This window comes from Somniosus microcephalus, unplaced genomic scaffold (genome assembly GCF_052327205.1).
Source record: "Somniosus microcephalus isolate GS21.2 unplaced genomic scaffold, FLI_Smic_1.0 unresolved_chr1, whole genome shotgun sequence".
NCBI classification, from domain to species: domain Eukaryota; kingdom Metazoa; phylum Chordata; class Chondrichthyes; order Squaliformes; family Somniosidae; genus Somniosus; species Somniosus microcephalus.
This window is the reverse complement of record NW_028225179.1, coordinates 145,154,697-145,174,167: the sequence shown is the minus strand read 5'-3', so window position 1 is coordinate 145,174,167 and position 19,471 is coordinate 145,154,697. Positions and strand designations below refer to the sequence as shown.

Genomic DNA, 19,471 nt, shown 5'->3' with positions numbered 1-19,471 from the left:
CTTCCCCCCCCAGTCGCTCTCTCTCTTCCCCCCAGGTCGCTCTCTCTCTTCCCCCCAGTCGCTCTCTCTCTTCCCCCCCAGTCGCTCTCTCTCTTCCCCCCCCCAGTCGCTCTCTCTCTTCCCCCCCAGTCGCTCTCTCTCTTCCCCCCAGTCACTCTCTCTCTTCCCCCAGTCGCTCTCTCTCTTCCCCCCAGTCGCTCTCTCTCTTCCCCCCCAGTCGCTCTCTCTCTTCCCCCCCAGTCACTCTCTCTCTTCCCCCCCAGTCGCTCTCTCTCTTCCCCCCGTCGCTCTCTCTCTTCCCCCCCAGTCGCTCTCTCTCTTCCCCCCCAGTTGCTCTCTCTCTCTCTTTCCCCCCAGTCGCTCTCTCTCTCTCTTCCAACAACAACATGCCCTCAAAAAAAGCCTCGGCACCGCCGGGCACTCCAGCTAATACTAAATAAATTTGTTACCTTGGCTGAATAGTGTAGCTCTCTTCCCTTGAAGTCAGAAGGTTCTAGCAGTAAAGAAATGGCGGCCACGTTTTAGGAGGCTGGACGATTAGGCCCGCCCACACACACAATGAAACGCCCCCCGTGACGCACCGATTGGTCAACCATCAGGTCACTCAAGTGTAGGATTGGTCAAGCGTCACATCACTCAACACTATGAAACGCCCCCCCATGACGCACCGATTGGTCAACCATCAGGTTAATCCCCTGTACGATTGGTCAACCATCACGTCACTCAACGCTAATGAGCGGAATGTTGCCGTTTTTTGAACCTTTTTTGTGTACTGTCTGAACAATTTTTGTCTGACCAAAAAGTAAATATGCTATTAGAGTCCCCTAATGATAAGCTTTCTTTTGATATAACATATGTGTAGGTACGCTCTATAACTTTAGATTGTATAGCCGGACAGACGGAAAGACAAACAGACAGACAAACAGACAAACAGAGAGACAAACCGCTTTATATATCTAAAATATATATATCTAAATATATATATCTATATATATAAATAAATGAGTCGATCTGTCTGTCTGTCCTTGTCTGTCTGTCCTTCTGTCTGTCTTCCTCACGTGTGCGTCTGTCCAGCTATGCGCTCGAAAGTTATAGAGCGTACCTATGCGCGCGTTACCTCCAAAGAAAGCTTACGCTTCCGGGACGCTCGTAAGTGTATTTACTTTTCGTCGTTACGAAAATTGTTCGCGCCCTTATGCAAAAAACCTTCAAAATTAAACTCATTATCTGCTACTTAGCATTGATTGACTGACGTCAAGGTTCGACCAATCCTGTGCCATCACGATTGACCAATCCTACAGTACGGTCCCCCTGATGGTTGGCCAATCGGTGTGTGTGTGTGTGTGGGCGGGACTAATCGTTTTCATCTCAGGATCTGGCAGCCATTGTTTCACTGCCATTACTTCAGCTTCCAGCTCAAACTACTTTGATCATCCAGCTTTGAAAAAGTTAGTATCTCTTTTAAAAATAACATAAGATTTACCAAAAACGTTTTATAAGTACTTTCACTTTCATCTTTCAAGGTATTAAAAGGTAGAAATGTTGCCCGGCAGCAGATTCACAAAGGGACAGAGACAGGGCCCAAAAGCCTGGGACTCGATTTAAAATGTTGCCCGGCACCAAAGCCTTGCACTCGATTTAAACCGCCCAGCCCAAAACAGCCCTGGCAAAGCCGGGCACCCCAGCGAGTATAAAAACAGTATGTCTCTCTGTCTGTCTCTCTGTCTGTCCGGCTATACAATCAAATGTTATAGAGCGTATGTTATATCAAAAGAAAGCTTATCATTAGGGGATTCTCATAGGCATATTTACTTTTTGGTCAGACAAAAATTGTGCTGACGGTATACAAAAAACGTTCAAAATTCCGCTCATTAGCATCGAGTGACGTGAAGGTTGACCAATCGTACAGTCGAGCGACCCGACGGTCGACCAATTCGCTGCGTCACGGGGGCGGGTTCATTGCGTGTGTGGGCGGGCCATCCTAGAGTCGAGTGATGTGACGATTGACCAATCCTACAGTTCAGTGACCTGACAGTTGACCAATCGGTGCGTGTGTGGGCGGGCCTAATGCTTCTGAGTTGAGGTGAGTGGCCGCCATCTTGATTTCAAACTCTTCATTTCTTTTTCCCACTTTCTGCGTGTTTCTTTTCAAATCTAGATTTCCAGCAAAAAAACAAAGTTGCTTTTAAAACACAAATTTATTTGTAAATCTTTTCTCTAACCTCTATAATTTTCCTACCTTTCACCGTTTTTCCAGGCCTCGAAGCCTGGGCCTCTGTTGCCCAGCCACGTCCGAGCTACGCCCCTCCCGTCCTCGCTCAACAAGCGGCCTGCGATCGCCGCCATCTTTCTAAAGGCTGGTGGTGCGGGACTGAGGCGAGTGTAGCCATCGCCGCCATCTTAGTAAAGGCGGGCGGGGGCGGGAGTCAGCTGCGCGCGTCAACATCCAGCCCGGAGCGCGAGCGAATAGGCGGTCTTGAAGCCGGCTTGGGCGGGGGGCGGGACTCGGGAGGGCGGGGAAGGGTTACCCCGGCAACCGGGCCCGGCCCTCTCTCACAGCCTCAAGCCGGCTCACGCCCGTTCCCGGGGCTTGGCTCGAGCGCAGACCCAGCCGCAATCGGCGGTCTTGAAGCCAGCTCGGGAGGGCGGGGGCTCGGGAGGGCGGAGAGTGGGGCTCGGGAGGGCGGGAAGGGGGGGAAGGGTTACCCCGGCAACTGGGCCCGGCCGTCTCTCACAGCCTCAAGCTGCTCACGCCGTTCCCGGGGCTTGGCTCTATTTGCGGCCGCGGGCCACTCACCCTCTCTCTCTCCTTCCCTCTGTCTCTCTCTCCTCCCCCCCTCCCCTCTCCCCTGTCCCCTCTCCCACTCCCCCCTCCCCTCCTCTCCCCCTCTCTCTCCCCCCTGCCTCACCCTCTCTCTCTCCCCTCTCACTCCCCCTCTCTCTCCCCCTGCCTCCCCCTCTCTCTCTCCCCCTCTCTCTCTGCCCCCTCCCTCCCCCTCTCTCTCTGCCCCCTCTCTCCCCTCTCCCCTCTCTCCCCCTCCCTCCCCCTCTCTCTCCCTCCCTCCCCCTAGCTCTCTCCCCCTCCTTCCCCTCTCTCTCTCCCCCCTCCCCCTAGCTCTCTCCCCCTCCTTTCCCCTCTCTCTCTCCCCCCTCCCTCCCCCTCTCTCTCCCCCTCCCTCCCCCTCTCTCTCTCCCCCCCCTCCCCCTCTCTCTCTCCCCCCTGCCTCACCCTCTCTCTCTCCTCTCCTCCCCTCTCACTCCCCCTCTCTCCCCCTCCCTCTCCCCTCTCTCTCTCCCCCTCTCTCTCTGCCCCCTTCCCTCCCCCTCTCTCTCTGCCCCCTCCTCTCCCCCTCTCTCTCCCCCTCCCTCCCCCTCTCTCTCCCCTCCCTCCCCCTAGCTCTCTCCCCCCTTCCCCTCTCTCTCTCCCCCCTCCCCCTAGCTCTCTCCCCCTCCTTTCCCCTCTCTCTCTCCCCCCTCCCTCCCCTCTCTCTCCCCCTCCCTCCCCCTCTCTCTCTCCCCTCCCTCCCCCTCTCTCTCTCCCCCCTCCCTCCCCCTTTCTCTCTCTCCCCCTCTCTCTCTGCCACCTCCCTCCCCCCTCTCTCTCTGCCCCTCCTCCTCCTCTCCTCCCTGCCCCCTCCCTCCCCCTCTCTCCCCGCCCTCTCTCTCCCCCTCTCTCCCGCCCCTCACTCACCCTCTCTCCCCCTCTCTCTGCCCCCCTCCCTCCCTCCCCTCCCTCCCTCCCCCTCTCTCTCTGCCCCCTCTCCCCCTCTCTCTCTGCCCCCTCCCTCCCCCTCTCTCTCTCTCCCCCCAGTCTCTCTCTCCCCCTCTCTCCCTCTCCCCCAGTCTCTCTCTCCCCCGCAGTCTCTCTCTCCCCCCAACCTCTCTCTCCCCCCAGTCTCTCTCTCTCTCTCTCTCTCCCCCAGTCTCTCTTTCCCCCAGTCTCTCTCTCTCTCCCCCAGTCTCTCTCTCTCTCTCCCCCCAGTCTCTCTCTCTCTCTCCCCCAGTCTCTCTCTCTCTCTCTCCCCCAGTCTCTCTCTCTCTCTACCCGTCTCTCTCTCTCTCTCTCCCCAGTCTCTCTCTCTCTCCCCCCAGTCTCTCTCTCTCTCTCTCCCCCAGTCTCTCTCTCTCTCTACCCCAGTCTCTCTCTCTCTCTATCCCCAGTCTCTCTCTCTTCTCCCCCAGTCTCTCTCTCTCTCTTCTGCCCCCAGTCGCTCTCTCTTCCCCAGTCGCTCTCTCTCTTATAATAATAATAATAATAATCAACTTTATTGTCATTGTTAGTGCACAAGTGCAGTACAATGAAATGTAGGCTTGCGGCTCCCGAGAGTGTACATTTACATTAAGACATTTAACATTCGACGTTCATTTGGCTTGTAATACATAAACATAAACATAACCATAATAAAGTGCATTGGCAGATGTGCAGGCTTTAGAGTTTATTTGTAGAGTTCAGTAGGATGACAACCCTGGGAAAGAAGCTGTTCCTAAATCTGGTCGTTCGGGTGCGAATGCATCTGTAGCGTCTCCCAGATGGCAGGGGGGCGAACAAACTGTGGCTGGGGTGGGTAGGGGTCTTTGATGATGGTCAGTGACCTCCGTAAACAGCGTTTCTGATAGATGTTCTCTATGGTCGGTAGCCGTGTGCTGGTAATGCGTTGGGCAGTTTTGACTACCCGCTGCAGGGCTTTCCGATCATAGGAGCTACAGCTGCCTCTTCCCCCCAGTCGCTCTCTCTCTTCCCCCCAGTCGCTCTCTCTCTTCCCCCCAGTCGCTCTCTCTCTTCCCCCCAGTCGCTCTCTCTCTTCCCCCCAGTCGCTCTCTCTCTTCACCCCAGTCGCTCTCTCCCTTACCCCCAGTCGCTCTCTCTCTTCCCACCAGTCGCTCTCTCTCTTCCCCCCCAGTCGCTCTCTCTCTTCCCCCCAGTCGCTCTCTCTCTTTCCCCCAGTCGCTCTCTCTCTTCCCCCCAGTCGCTCTCTCTCTTCCCCCCGTCGCTTTCTCTCCTCCCCCCAGTCGCTCTCTCTCTTCCCCCCAGTCGCTCTCTCTCTTCCCCCCGTCGCTCTCTCTCTCTCTCTTCCCCCCAGTCGCTCTCTCTCTTTCCCCCAGTCGCTCTCTCTCTTCCCCCCAGTCGCTCTCTCTCTTCCCCCCCAGTCGCTTTCTCTCCTCCCCCAGTCGCTCTCTCTCTTCCCCCCAGTCGCTCTCTCTCTTCCCCCCAGTCGCTCTCTCTCTTCCCCCCAGTCGCTCTCTCTCTTCTCCCCAGTCGCTCTCTCTCTTCTCCCAAGTCGCTCTCTCTCTTCCCCCCAGTCGCTCTCTCTCTTCCCCCCGGTCGCTCTCTCTCTTCCCCCCAGTCGCTCTCTCCCCCCCAGTCACTCTCTCTCTCTCTTCCAACAACAATATGCCCTCAAAAAAGCCTCGGCACCGCCGGGCACTCCAGCTAGTATAGATATATATTTGTACTCATAACTGACTAGTCAGATTTCTGTAAAAATACATAATTATCAGATCTGCTTCCTTTTGATATTTTTGCTGAATAATTATCCCTGGCCCAGAAATTCCAGTGGAGGATTGAAAGTTCACACAAACATCCTTTAATCAATAATGAATTTCCATACATGTTATACTTCACTTCAATGTCTTGTCGACCACATCTGAACCGTGACATTTTAAAGACTCAGATCTCTTCCTTGGCCCTTTTATTGTAACATAGAAACATAGAAACATAGAAGATAGGAGCAGGAGTAGGCCATTCAGCCCTTCGAGCCTGCTCCGCCATTCAATGTGATCATGGCTGATCATCCAAATTCAGTACCCTGTCCCTGCCTTTTCCCCATATCCCTTGATCCCTTTAGCCTCAAGAAATATATCCAACTCTTTCTTGAATATATTTAATGAACTAGCCTCCACCGCCCTCTGTGGCAGAGAATTCCACAGGTTCACCACTCTCTGGGTGTAGAAATTCCTCCTCATTTCAGTCCTAAATGGCTTACCCCTTATCCTTAGGCTATGACCCCTGGTTCTGGACTCCCTGGCCATCAGAAACACCCTTCCTGCATCTAATCTGTCCAGACCTGACAGAATTTTATAGGTTTCGATGAGATCCTCTCTTAATCTTCTAAACTTCAGTGAGTATAAGCCCAATCGACACAATCTCTCCTCATACGTCATTCCTGCCATCCCAGGTATCAGCCTGGTGAATCTTCGCTGCACTCCCTCCATGGCAAGAACGTCCTTCCTCAGGTAAGGTGACCAAAACTGCACACAATACTCAAGGTGCGGTCTCACCAAGGCCCTGTACAACTGTAGCAGGACATCCTTGTTCCTGTACTCGAACCCTCTTGCTACGAAGGCCAACATACCATTTGCCTTCTTAACCGCCTGCTGCACCTGCATGCTTACCTTCAGCGACTGGTGCACAAGGACACCCAGGTCTCTTTGCACTTCCCCTTCTCCCAATCTATTGCCATTCAAATAATAATCTGCCTTCCTGTTTTTGCCACCAAAGTGGATAACCTCACATTTATCTACATTATAGTGCATTTGCCATGTTTCTGCCCAATCACCCAACCTGTCCAAATCGTACTGGAGTTTCCCGACATCCTCCTCGCAGCTTACCCTCCCGCCCAGCTTTGTGTCGTCTGCAAATTTGGAGATATTACATCCAATTCCCTCATCCAGATCATTAATATATATTGTGAACAGCTGGGGTCCTAGGACCGATCCTTGCGGTACCCCACTAGTCACTGCCTGCCACTCGGAAAACGACCCGTTTATTCCAACTCTTTGCCTTCTGTCCGCCAACCAGTTCTCTATCCAAGTCAATACCTTGCCCCCAATCCCATGTGCCTTAATTTTGCACGCTAATCTCTTGTGTAGGACCTTATCGAAAGCCTTCTGAAAGTCCAAATACACCACATCCACTGGTTCTCCCTTATCTATTTTACCAGTTACATCCTCAAAAAATTCCAGTAGATTAGTCAAGCATGATTTGCCTTTTGTAAATCCATGTTGACTTTGTCCGATCCTGTCACTGCTTTCCAAGTGCTCTGCTATTACATCTTTTATAATAGACTCTAGCATTTTCCCCACTACTGATGTCAGGCTTACCGGTCTATAATTCCCCGCTTTTTCTCTACCACCTTTTTTGAATAGTGGGGTAACATTAGCTACCCTCCAATCCATGGGTACCGTTCCAGAGTCTATCGAGTTCTGGAAGATGACCAGTAATGCATCTACTATTTCTAGGGCCACTTCCTTAAGTGCCCTGGGATGTAGACCATCAGGCCCTGGGGATTTATCGGCCTTCAGTCCCATCAATTTTCCTAACACCATTTTCCTACAAATACTGATTTCTTTCAGTTCCTCTTTTTCATCAGACCCTATGTTCCCCGGCATCTCTGGGAGGTTATTTCTGTCCTCCTTTGTGAAGACAGGACCAAAGTATGTATTTAGTTGGTCTGCCATTTCCTTGTTTCCCATTACAAATTCCCCTGATTCTGACTGTAAGGGACCTACGCTTGACTTCACTAATCTTTTTCTCTTCACATATCTATGAAAGCTTTTACAGTCAGTTTTTATGTTCCCGGCTAGCTTACTCTCATATTCTATTTTTCCTTTCTTAATTAATCCCTTTGTCCTCCTTTGTTGACTCCTAAACCGCTCCCAATCCTCAGGATTATTGCTTTTTCTAGCCAATTTATATGTCCTCTCCTTGGATCTTATGCTATCCCTAATTTCCCTTGTTAGCCACGGTTGAGTCACCTTTTTTGTTTTATTTTCATGCCAAACTGGGATGAACAAATTCTGTAGCTCATCCATTCGGTCTTTGAATGTTTGCCATTGCCTATCCACCGTCAACCCTTTGAGCGCCATTCCCCACTCAATCCTACCCAACTCGCTCCTCAGACCATCGTAGTTTCCTTTATTTAAATTGAGGACCCTTGTCTCTGAGACAACTACTTCATTCTCCATCTTAATGAAGAATTCGATCATATTATGATCGCTCCGACCCAAGGGGCCTCGTACAACAAGATTGCTAATTAATCCTTTCTCATTACATAATACCCAGTCTAAGATGGCCTGATCTCTGGTTGGTTCCTCGACATATTGGTCCAGGAAACCATCCCGTAAACACTCCAGGAATTCCTCCTCCACAGTATTGTTACTAATTTGGTTGGCCCAATCTATATGTAGATTAAAGTCACCCATGATGACTGCTGTGCCCTTATTGCACGCTTCTTTAATTTCCCTTTTAATGCCATCCCCAACCTCCACCTTACTGTTTGGAGGTCTATATACCACTCCCACTAATGTTTTTTTCCCCTTAGTATTTCTCAATTCTACCCATACAGATTCCACATCATCAGAGCTAATATCCTTCATTACAATTGTATTAATCCCTTCTTTAACCAGTAATGCTACCCCACCTCCCTTTCCTTTTTGCCTATCTTTCCTGAATATCGAATACCCCTGGATGTTGAGTTCCCAGTCTTGGCCATCCTTGAGCCACGTTTCTGTAATCCCAACCAAATCGTATTCGTTTACCTCTATTTGTGCAGCCAATTCATCCACCTTATTACAAATGCTCCTCGCATTAAGACACAAAGCCTTCAGGCTTGTTTTTTTAACGCTCTTAGACCTATTAGAATTATTATTTACTGTGGCCACGTTTGATTTAAACCGTTGATTTCTCTGACTGCCACTTTTGTTTTTCTCCTTCCTATCTTTTGCTTTTATCCCTGTTTTCCTTTCCTCTGTCTCCCTGCACAGGTTCCCAACCCCCTGCCATTTTAGTTTAAACCCCCCCGAACAGTGCTAGCAAACCTCCCCGCAAGGATATTTGTCCCGCTTTGGTTCAGGTGCAACCCGTCCGACTTGTACAAGTCCCACCTTTCCCAGAAGCAGGCCCAGTGATCCAGGAAACTAAAGCCCTCCCTCCTGCACCAACTCTTTACCCACGCATTCATCTGCTCTATCCTCCTATTCCTATACTCACTAGCACGTGGCACCGGGAGTAATCCAGAGATTACAACCTTTGAGGTCCTGCTCTTTAATCTGCTACCTAGCTCCCTAAATTCTTGTTGCAGGACCTCATCCCTCTTCCTACCTATGTCGTTGGTCCCAATGTGAACCACAACCTCTGCCTGTTCACCCTCCCCCTTCAGAATGCCCTGCAGCCGTTCAGTGACATCCTTGACCCTGGCACCAGGGAGGCAACAAACCATCCTGGAGTCACGTCTACGGCCACAGAACCGTCTATCTGTTCCCCTTACGATAGAATCCCCTACCACTATTGCTCTCCCACTCTTTTTCCTCCCTTCCTGAGCAGCAGCAACACCCCCGGTGCCAGGAAGTTGGCTGCTGCTGCCTTCCTCTGGTGAGTCATCCCCCTCAACAGTATCCAAATTGGTATACCTGTTTGAAAGGGGTGGCCACAGGGGTCTCCTGCACTACCTGCCTGCTTCTACTGCTCCACCTGGTGGTCACCCATTTCCCTTCTGCCTGTGCAGCCCTACCCTGCGGCGTGACCAACTCATCAAACGTGTAATCCACGACCCTCTCAGCATCGTGAATGCTCCACAACCCATCCATCCGCAGCTCCAGCGCCTCAATACGGCCCGTTAGTAGCTGCAGCTGGATGCATTTCTGGCACACGTGGTCACCAGGGACACCGGCAGCATCCCTGAATTCCCACATAGAGCAAGAGGAGCATAACACGGGGCTGGGCTCTCCTGGCATGACTTACTCTTTAATTAATTTAAATTAATTCAATACCACCAGTTAAAGATATACTCTAGGGCGTTTATTTACCAACTGTCCCCACTGCACCAGAGACCCAAGAAAATATAAACCACAGAATTTAAGCTTGTAATAAAAGAAATACTCACCAACCAATCACTTACCTGCTTCCTGGTGACGTCACACTTGGATTACTTTTTACCTCTCTCCTCTGCTGTTGAATTGGTCCAAGCTCTCTGGTCGGGCCTCGCTGAATCCGCCGGTTTTATCTCCCGCCGGTCACGCTGCTGCTCTCTCCCAGGTCCAAGCTCTCTGGTCGGGCCTCGCTGAATCCGCCGGTTTTATCTCCCGCCGGTCACGCTGCTGCTCTCTCCCAGGTCCAAGCTCTCTGGTCGGGCCTCGCTGAATCCGCCGGTTTTATCTCCCGCCGGTCGCGCTGCTGCTCTCTCCCAGGTCCAAGCTCTCTGGTCGGGCCTCGCTGAATCCGCCGGTTTTATCTCCCGCCGGTCACGCTGCTGCTCTCTCCCAGGTCCAAGCTCTCTGGTCGGGCCTCGCTGAATCCGCCGGTTTTATCTCCCGCCGGTCGCGCTGCTGCTCTCTCCCAGGTCCAAGCTCTCTGGTCGGGCCTCGCTGAATCCGCCGCTTTTAACTCCCACCGGTCACGCTGCTGCTCTCTCCCAGGTCCAAGTTCTGGTCGGGCCTCGCTGAATCCGCCGGTTTTATCTCCCGCCGGTCACGCTGCTGCTCTCTCCCAGGTCCAAGTTCTGGTCGGGCCTCGCTGAATCCGCCGGTTTTATCTCCCGCCGGTCACGCTGCTGCTCTCTCCCAGGTCCAAGCTCTCTGGTCGGGCCTCGCTGAATCCGCCGCTTTTAACTGCCGCCGGTCACGCTGCTGCTCTCTCCCAGGTCCAAGCTCTCTGGTCGGGCCTCGCTGAATCCGCCGGTTTTATCTGCCGCCGGTCGCGCTGCTGCTCTCTCCCAGGTCCAAGCTCTCTGGTCGGGCCTCGTTGAATCCGCCGGTTTTATCTGCCGCCGGTCGCGCTGCTGCTCTCTCCCAGGTCCAAGCTCTCTGGTCGGGCCTCGCTGAATCCGCCGGTTTTATCTCCCGCCGGTCACGCTGCTGCTCTCTCCCAGGTCCAAGCTCTCTGGTCGGGCTTCGCTGAATCCGCCGGTTTTATCTCCCGCCGGTCGCGCTGCTGCTCTCTCCCAGGTTCAAGCTCTCTGGTCGGGCCTCGCTGAATCCGCCGGTTTTATCTCCCGCCGGTTGCGCTGCTGCTCTCTCCCAGGTCCAAGCTCTCTGGTCGGGCCTCGCTGAATCCGCCGGTTTTATCTCCCGCCGGTCGCGCTGCTGCTCTCTCCCAGGTCCAAGCTCTCTGATCGAGCCTCGCTGAATCCGCCGGTTTTATCTGCCGCCGGTCGCGCTGCTGCTCTCTCCCAGGTCCAAGCTCTCTGGTCGGGCCTCGCAGAATCCGCCGGTTTTATCTGCCGCTGGTCGTGCTGCTGCTCTCTCCCAGGTCCAAGCTCTCTGGTCGGGCCTCGCTGAATCCGCCGGTTTTATCTCCCGCCGGTCGCGCTGCTGCTCTCTCCCAGGTCCAAGCTCTCTGGTCGGGCCTCGCTGAATCCGCCGGTTTTATCTCCCGCTGGTCGCGCTGCTGCTCTCTCCCAGGTCCAAGCTCTCTGGTCGGGCCTTGCAGAATCCGCCGGTTTTATCTCCCGCCGGTCACGCTGCTGCTCTCTCCCAGGTCCAAGCTCTCTGGTCGGGCGTCGCAGAATCCACCGGTTTTATCTCCCGCCGGTCGCGCTGCTGCTCTCTCCCAGGTCCAAGCTGTAGATCATAATACACTGTGATGGAGAAAAGCCCCCAGAAAATACTGGAAAGCCTCAGGACATAAAACCTGCTGAGTGTTTCCAGCATTGTCTGTTATCATTGTTGCTTTTGTACTGTGATGGAGAATATATTTTGAGATAAGGAGCCCAAGTGGTGAGATCCAATCTTCAAAGCATTGTCGCTCGTGCCCTCTCTCTCTCTCATGATACCTGTCTCTCTCTCGCGCCCTCTGTCTCTCTCTCTCGCCCTCTGTGTCTCTCTCTCGCACCCTCTCTCTCTCTCTCACCCTCTGTGTCTCTCTCTCGCGCCCTCTCTCTCTCTCTCACCCTCTGTGTCTCTCTCTCTCGCGCCCTCTGTCTTTCTCTCTCGCGCCCTCTGTCTCTCTCTCTCTCAAACCCTCTGTCTCTCTCTCTCTGTGTTCCACCCTCTGTCTCTCACCTGCCCTCTAACTCTCTCTCACGTGCCCTCTCTCTCCCCTGCCCTCTTTCTCTCTCTCACTCTGTATCTCTCTCTCACACCTTTTGTCTCGCTCTCTCTCGCATCCTTCGTCTCTCTCTCACGCCCTCTGTCTCTCTCTCTCTCTCTCTCTCTGTCACATGCCCACTCGGCCCCATGCCTGCCCGTCCGCCCACTCCCCCCGCCCTGCACCCCCACCTGCGCCTACACTGTGCAACCCACTCCCCCCCCGCACCCCCCTCTCACTCCCGCGTGCCCCCTCCGCCTCTCCCCCTCTCCAGTAAAACCTTCGCCCGACAATGGCTTCCCGTTTCCCCAGTGCGCAGCTTAACCTCTTCCTCAAAGGCTGAGTTTCTAATTCTGGTTCATTGCCGATTTTACCAATCACTAACTGGCTGTGAAAGTTACAATGAGTGACTAACTTTCTATCTGTGTCCCTCTGTTGCCAGCTCCAGTGACCTTTGACCCAAATACAGCAGCTCCTTTCCTTCTCCTGTCTGAGGACCTGAGCACTGTGACAGACACCAGGAAACGGCAGCAGCTTCCCGACAATCCAGAGAGATTTGAACCCTATGCCTGCATTCTAGGATCAGAGGGATTCACATCAGGGAAACATTTTTGGGAGGTGGAGGTGGGGAACAAGACTGACTGGGATGTGGGTGTGGCCAAGGAATCTATCATCAAGAAGGGGAAAGTCTTCCTTAATCCAGGTAACGGATTCTGGGCAGTGAACCTGAGAGATGGGAATAAATACTGTGCTTGTGCCAAACCATGGAAAAGCTTAGAGCTGTGTCTAAACCTGAAAAAGATTCGAGTCTGCCTGGATTATGAGGGAGGGAAGGTGTCCTTTTATAACTCAGATAACAAGTCCCATCTCTACACTTTCACTGATACATTCACTGAGAAACTCTATCCTTACTTCAGTCCATGTCTCACTGATGGGGGTAAAAACACAGGCCCGCTGAAAATCTGTCCCCGGACAGTAACAATCCAGGAGGATGAGGGTTTTACCCCTTTATAAAATTAAATGGCTTCTTATACCAGGCACAATATTCCCAGACTCAGCACCTCCGGCGAGACTGTGCAGGCAGCCTGAAGCTTATTGGAAAATCGTGGTGCACTGGTCCGATACTGCACCCATTGGGCTTGAATTTGCCAGGCCCGAGGTGGCGGGATTGGAGGTGTGTGAGTTGTTAAAATCGCCAAATATGGTGGGAGGGCCCGATCCCAAATATGGTGGGAGGGCCCGATCCCATCTCCGAGCAATTTTCCCAAAAGTGTGTTTTCTGACCCCCTTTCCATCCCGCCTACAAGAGGCGGGCTAGGCCCTTAATGCCCTTAACAACCACTTAATAGCCTCTATAATCCCATTTTGAGAGGCCTTTCCAATTTTTAGTCATCCCCCCATCCCTCACGCCTCCTCTGGAACACGCCAGGTAATCCTGGCGGCCTCACAAGTGGCTTGCTTATGAGCAGCTGCAGCTCCACCATTACAAAGGAGTTTTCACCGATGATCATTTGCAGGTGGCAGAACTTTGTTGTTTCAGGTCTGGGGGAACTTTTAGCAGGCATACTCAGTGTTTGGAGCCTGACACCCATCTCCAGTGTGACCTAACATAGAAACATAGAAGATAGGAGCAGGAGTAGGCCATTCGGCCCCTCGAGCCTGTTCCGCCATTTAATGAGATCATGGCATGTCTTCCAAATTCAGTACCCTGTCCCTGCTTTCTCCCCATATCCCTTGATCCCTTTAGCCTTAAGAAATATATCTAACTCCTTCTTGAATATATTTAATAAGTTGGCCTCAACTGCCTTCTGTGGTAGGGAATTCCACAGGTTCACCACTCTCTGGGTGAAGAAATTCCTCCTCATCTCAGTCCTAAATGGCTTACCCCTTATCCTAAGACTGTGACCCCCTGGTTCTGGACTCCCCCGCCATTGGGAACATCCTTCCTGCATCGAGTCTGTCTAGTCCTGTTAGAATTTTATAAGTTTCAATGAGATCCCCTCTCATTCTTCTAAACTCTAGTGAATATAAGCCTAATCGACTCAATCTCTCTTCATACGTCATTCCTGCCATCCCAGGTATCAGTCTGGTAAATCTTCGCTGCACTCCCTCCATGGCAAGAACATCCTTCCTCAGATAAGGCGACCAAAACTGCACACAATACTCAAGGTGTGGTCTCACCAAGGCCCTGTACAGCTGCAGCAAGACATCCTTGCTCCTTTACTCAAATCCTCTCGCTATGAAGGCCAACATACCATTTGCCTTCTCAACCGCCTGCTGCACCTGCATGCTTACCTTCAGCGACTGATGCACAAGGACACCCAGGTCTCGTTGCACTTCCCCTTTTCCCAATCTATTGCCGTTCAGATAATAATCTGTCTTCCTGTTTTTGCCACCAAAGTGGATAACCTCGCATTTATCCAGATTATCATGCATCTGCCCAATCACCCAACCTGTCCAACTCATACTGGAGTTTCTCTGCATCCTCCTCGCAGCACACACGCCCACCCAGCTTTGTGTCGTCTGCAAACTTGGAGATATTACATCTAGTTCCCTCATCTAGATCATTAATATATATTGTGAATAGCTGGGGTCCTAGCACCGATTCCTGCGGTACCCCACTAGTCACTGCCTGCCACTCGGAAAAAGACACGTTTATTCCAACTCTTTGCTTCCTGTCTGCCAACCAGTTCTCTATCCAAGTCAGTACCTTACCCCCAATCCCATGTGCTTTAACGTTGCACGCCAATCTCTTATGCGGGACCTTATCGAAAGCCTTCTGAAAGCCCAAATACACCACACCTTATCTATTCTACCAGTTACATCCTCAAAAAATTCCAGTAGATTAGTCAACCATGGTTTACCTTTTGTAAATCCATGTTGACTTTGTCCGATCCTGTCACTGTTTTGCAAGTGCTCCGCTATTGCATCTTTTATAATGGACTCTAGCATTTTCCCCACTACCGACGACAGGCTTACTGATCTATAATTCCCTGTTTTCTCGCTACCACCTTTTTTAAATAATGGGGTTACATTAGCTACCCTCCAATCCATGGGAACTATTCCAGAGTCTATAGAATATTGGAAGATGACCAGCAATGCATCTACTATTTCTAGGGCCACTTCCTTAAGTACCCTAGGATGTAGATTATCAGGCCCTGGGGATTTATCGGCCTTCAATCCCGTCAATATCCCTAACACTATTTCCCTACAAATACTGATTTTTCAATTCCTCCCTCTCATTAGACCCTATGTTCCCCGACACCTCTGGAAGGTTATTTGTGTCCTCCTTTGTGAAGACAGAACCAAAGTATGTCTTTAATTGGCCTGCCATTTCTTTGTTCCCCATTATAAATTCCCCTGATTCTGACTGCAAGGGCCCTACGCTTGACTTCACCAATCTTTTTCTCTTCACATATCTATAGAAGCTTTTACAGTCAGTTTTTATGTTCCCTGCAAGCTGACTCTCATATTCTATTTTCCCCCTGTTAATTAATCCCTTTGTCCTCCTTTGCTGAATGCTAAACTGCTCCCAATCCTCAGGTTTGCTGCTTTTTCTGACCAATTACATGTCCTCTCCTTGGATCTTATGCTATCCCTAATTTCACTTGTTAGCCACGGTTGAGTCACCTTTTTTGTTTTATTTTTATGCCAAACAGGGATGAACAAATTCTGTAGTTCATACATGCGATCTTTAAATGTTTGCCATTGCCTATCCACCGTCAACCCTTTAAGTAACGTTCCCCAATCCATCCTAGCCAACTCGCGCCTCATACCATCTTAGTTTCCTTTATTTAAATTCAGGACCCTAGTCTCTGAGTTAACTACTTCACTCTCCATCTTAATGAAGAATTCAAACATATGATCACTCTTCCTCAAGGGGCCTCACACAACAAGATTGCTAATTAATCCTTCCTCGTTACATAATACCCAGTCTAAGATGGCCTGATCTCTAGTTGGTTGCTCGACATATTGGTCCAGGAAACCATCCTGTATACACTCCAGGAATTCCTCCTCCACAGTATTGTTACTAATTTGATTAGCCCAATCTATATGTAGATTAAAGTCACCCATGATAACTGCTATGCCCTTATTGCACGCGCGTCTCTAATTTCCCATTTAATGCCATCCCCAACCTCAGCATTACTGTTTGGTGGTCTGTATACAACTCCCACTAATGTTTTCTGTCCCTTGGTATTTCTCAGCTCTACCCATACAGATTCCACATCATCAGAGCTGATATCCTTCCTTACTATTGTGTTAATCTATTTAACCAGCAATGCTACCCCACCTCCTTTTCCTTTTTGCCTGTCCTTCCAGAATATTGAATACCTTGGTCACCCTGGTTCCATGTCTCCGTAATTCCAATTACATCACATCCGTTTACATCTATTTGCACAGCTAATTCATCCACCTTATTACAAATGCTCCTCGCATTAATACACAAAGCCTTCAGGCTTGTTTTTTAACACTCTTAGTCCTTTTAGAATGATTATTTACTGTAGCCCTGTTTGACTTACACCCTTGATTTCTCTGCCTTCCACTTTTGCTTTTCTCCTTCCTGTCTTTTGTTTCTATCCTTGCTTCCCTTTCCTCTGTCTCCCTGCACAGGTTCCCAACCCCCTGCCATTTTAGTTTAGCCCTCCCCAACAGCACGAGCAAACACTGCCCCTAGGACATTGGTCCCGGTCCCACCCAGGTGCAAACCATCCAGTTTGTACTGGTCCCACCTCCCCCAGAACCGGTTCCAATGTCCCAGGAGTTTGAATCCCTCCCCCTTGCACCATTCCTCTCGCCATGTGTTAATCTGAAATATCCTTCTATTTCTACTCTGACTAGCACGTGGCACTGGTAGCAATCCTGAGATTACTACCTTTTGAGATCCTATTTTTTAATTTACCACCTAACTCCCTATATTCATCTTTTAGGACCTCATCCTGTTTTTTACCTATATCATTGGTAACTATATGCACCACGACAACTGTTTTTTCACCCGCCCCCCTCCAGAATACCCAATGACTCAGCCTCCACTGGGTTAGAGAATTCCAAAGATTCACCACCCTCTGTGTGAAGACATTTCTTCTCATCTCCGTCCTGAATGGCCTACCCTTTATCCTGAGGCTGTGGCTTCACTGGCCAATATGGCAATCAGTTGATTTTTTAGGGCAAAGCTACTTGACAATCAGGCTGCTTCAGGTTCTCTTTTGTTCTGTGCCTGATTCAGAACAAACATTTGATTATTGTTAATCCTGTTGGAGAAGTGAGTTGAATTATTCTGGGTTCGATTGACATTTATATATCAACCAAGCTTCGCACTTGCTGTTCAATTCAGGAGAAATGTGGAACTTGTTACCACAATGAGTAGTTGAGGCAAATAGCATAGATGTATTTCAGGGGAAGCTAGATAAGTATATGAGGGAGGAAGGAATAGACTGTTATGCTGATGTATTCTATGTAATTGTTTCAGTTTCTATATGCTTGTTATTTATCTATATATTACTAAAAATCTTGTGGAGGGCACATAGTGGCTGTCCTCAAACCTACTTCCTATTATCACCATTTTTGGTTCTATTTTTGTGTCAACATTTCCCATTGTAAAGTGCCCTGTCAGCATTGCTGTGATGTAGTTGCAGACTCTGCACACTAGGAGGCTCTGTGGGGTGAGTTTCTGAATTCTTTCTCCCAATTCCACCACCAGCTTTCATGGAAAACACCGATATCTTCAACCAGCTCTCGGCAATGCTACGGGGAATTTACTAGTAACATGTATTTTAAGCTGTATCTGTTGGGGTAGCTGAGGATACAACCTGGCAGTGAAAATACATCAGTAAAGAAAGGTTTGAATAACTTTTATTGGTTCATTTTGTTGTAATTTCTGGGTCCTGATTGGTAGAATTGAGAAAAAACAGAACAACCTCATTGGTTGGTTCTAGGTGGATTGGTAGTTCCTGATTGGGCGAGTCTCTTACCTGTCTATACCTGTGCAAATCAACATTGTTAACCACAGAGAGTAGTTATTTCAGCAAATCTGGTCGTAGTATGATGGACATTTTGAAGATTTGACCCTTTCGACTGTGATGCATGTAACACTTTGAGATATGACAGACTCACTAGATTAACATCTATATATATAAAAGGATAGATCTGTCTGTCTGTCTGTCTGTCTGTCCGTCCTTCGGTGTGTCTGTCCGGCTATACACTTTAAAGTTATAGAGCGTACCTACACGTGCGTTACATCAAAAGAAAGCTTATGATTCCGGAACGGTCATATTTACGTTTCAGCGAGACAAAAATTGCGCCCGCGGTATCCAAAAACGTTCAAAATTCCGCTCATTAGCATCTCATTATCCGCTCATTAGCATAGAGTGACATTAAGGTCGACCAATCGTACGGTCGAGCGACCCGACGGTCGACCAATCGCTGCATGGCGGGGCGGGTTCGTCGCGCATGCGGGAGGGCCCTCCTAGAGTCGAATGGCAGGACGATTGACCAATCCTATGCTTCGGTGACAGGATGATTGACCAATCGGTGCGTGTGTGGGCAGGCCTTATCGTTCTGAACCGAGGTGAGAAGCCGTCATCTTGCTTCCATTCTTTTTCCCGCTTTCTGCGTCTTTCTTTTCAAATATACATTTCCAGAAAAAGAAGTTGCTTTTAAAACACAAATTGTTTTTTAAAAAAGTTATTTAATTTGTACATCTTTTCTCTAACCTCTATAATTTTCCTACCTTTCACCGTTTTTGTAGGCCTCAAAGCCTGGGCCTCTCCTCTGCACCCACGACCGAGCTAGGCACCTCCCGGCCCCAGTCAACAAGCAGCCCCCGATCGCCGCCATCTTTGTGAAGGCTGGAGGGGCGGGCCTCAGCCGAGCGTCGCTACTGCCGCCATCTTAGTAAAGGCTGGTGTGGCGGTGGCGGCACGGAGCTCCGCGGAGCAGGTGCGCGGCGGCGTCTGACTCTCCCCCCCAGTCTCATCTCTCTCTCTCTTCCCCGCGCCTCCTGAATGCGCGGGGGAAGAGGCCCGGGGCACCGTGGCCACTTTCGGAGACTTCAACTCCATGACAGGTGAGGAGGGTCTTTGTTGTTCACGTTGGGCGGTGGGTGGGTTCCCAGGTGCTGATCCCTGGCGGTGTGGGTGTGGGGCCGGAGCCGGCTCTTACCTTGCCCCGGAGCGCGGGCGGACGAAGGGGACTGGAATAGCAAATCGGGCACCGGCGCCATACAGAGCCTGAGCAGCCGGCGAGCTCGTAGACAAAAAAAACGGCAGAAAAACTGAGAGCGGCAGAGGGGAACAGACGTCAGAGAGACAGAGAAATAGGGAGGGAGGAGAGGGAGAGGGGAAGGGAGAGGGAGAGGGGCAGGGAGGGAGAGAGGAGAGGGCAAGGAGGGAGGGGAAAGAGAGAGGGTGGGGGAGAGAGAGAGGGTGGAGGGAGGGGAGAGAGAGAGGGTGG

General features: G+C 50.7%; 1 protein-coding gene across 2 annotated transcripts in view; it reads left to right on the top strand.

The window, feature by feature from the left end:
• The window catches only part of LOC147096193 (zinc-binding protein A33-like), a 32,897-nt gene extending 14,856 nt beyond the window's left edge, over nt 1–18,041 (top strand). The window contains exons 6-7 of one of the 2 annotated variants that reach the window (XM_085975063.1): nt 12,465–12,725; nt 17,721–18,041. In XM_085975063.1, coding sequence (XP_085831189.1) covers nt 12,465–12,725; nt 17,721–17,782 — 323 coding nt within the window. In that variant the 3' untranslated portion in view covers nt 17,783–18,041. Of the gene's footprint in view, nt 1–12,464; nt 13,059–17,720 lie in introns of those variants that run through there. The other variant, XM_085975062.1, reaches the window with a different exon arrangement.
• Nucleotides 18,042–19,471: the final 1,430 nt, after the last annotated feature.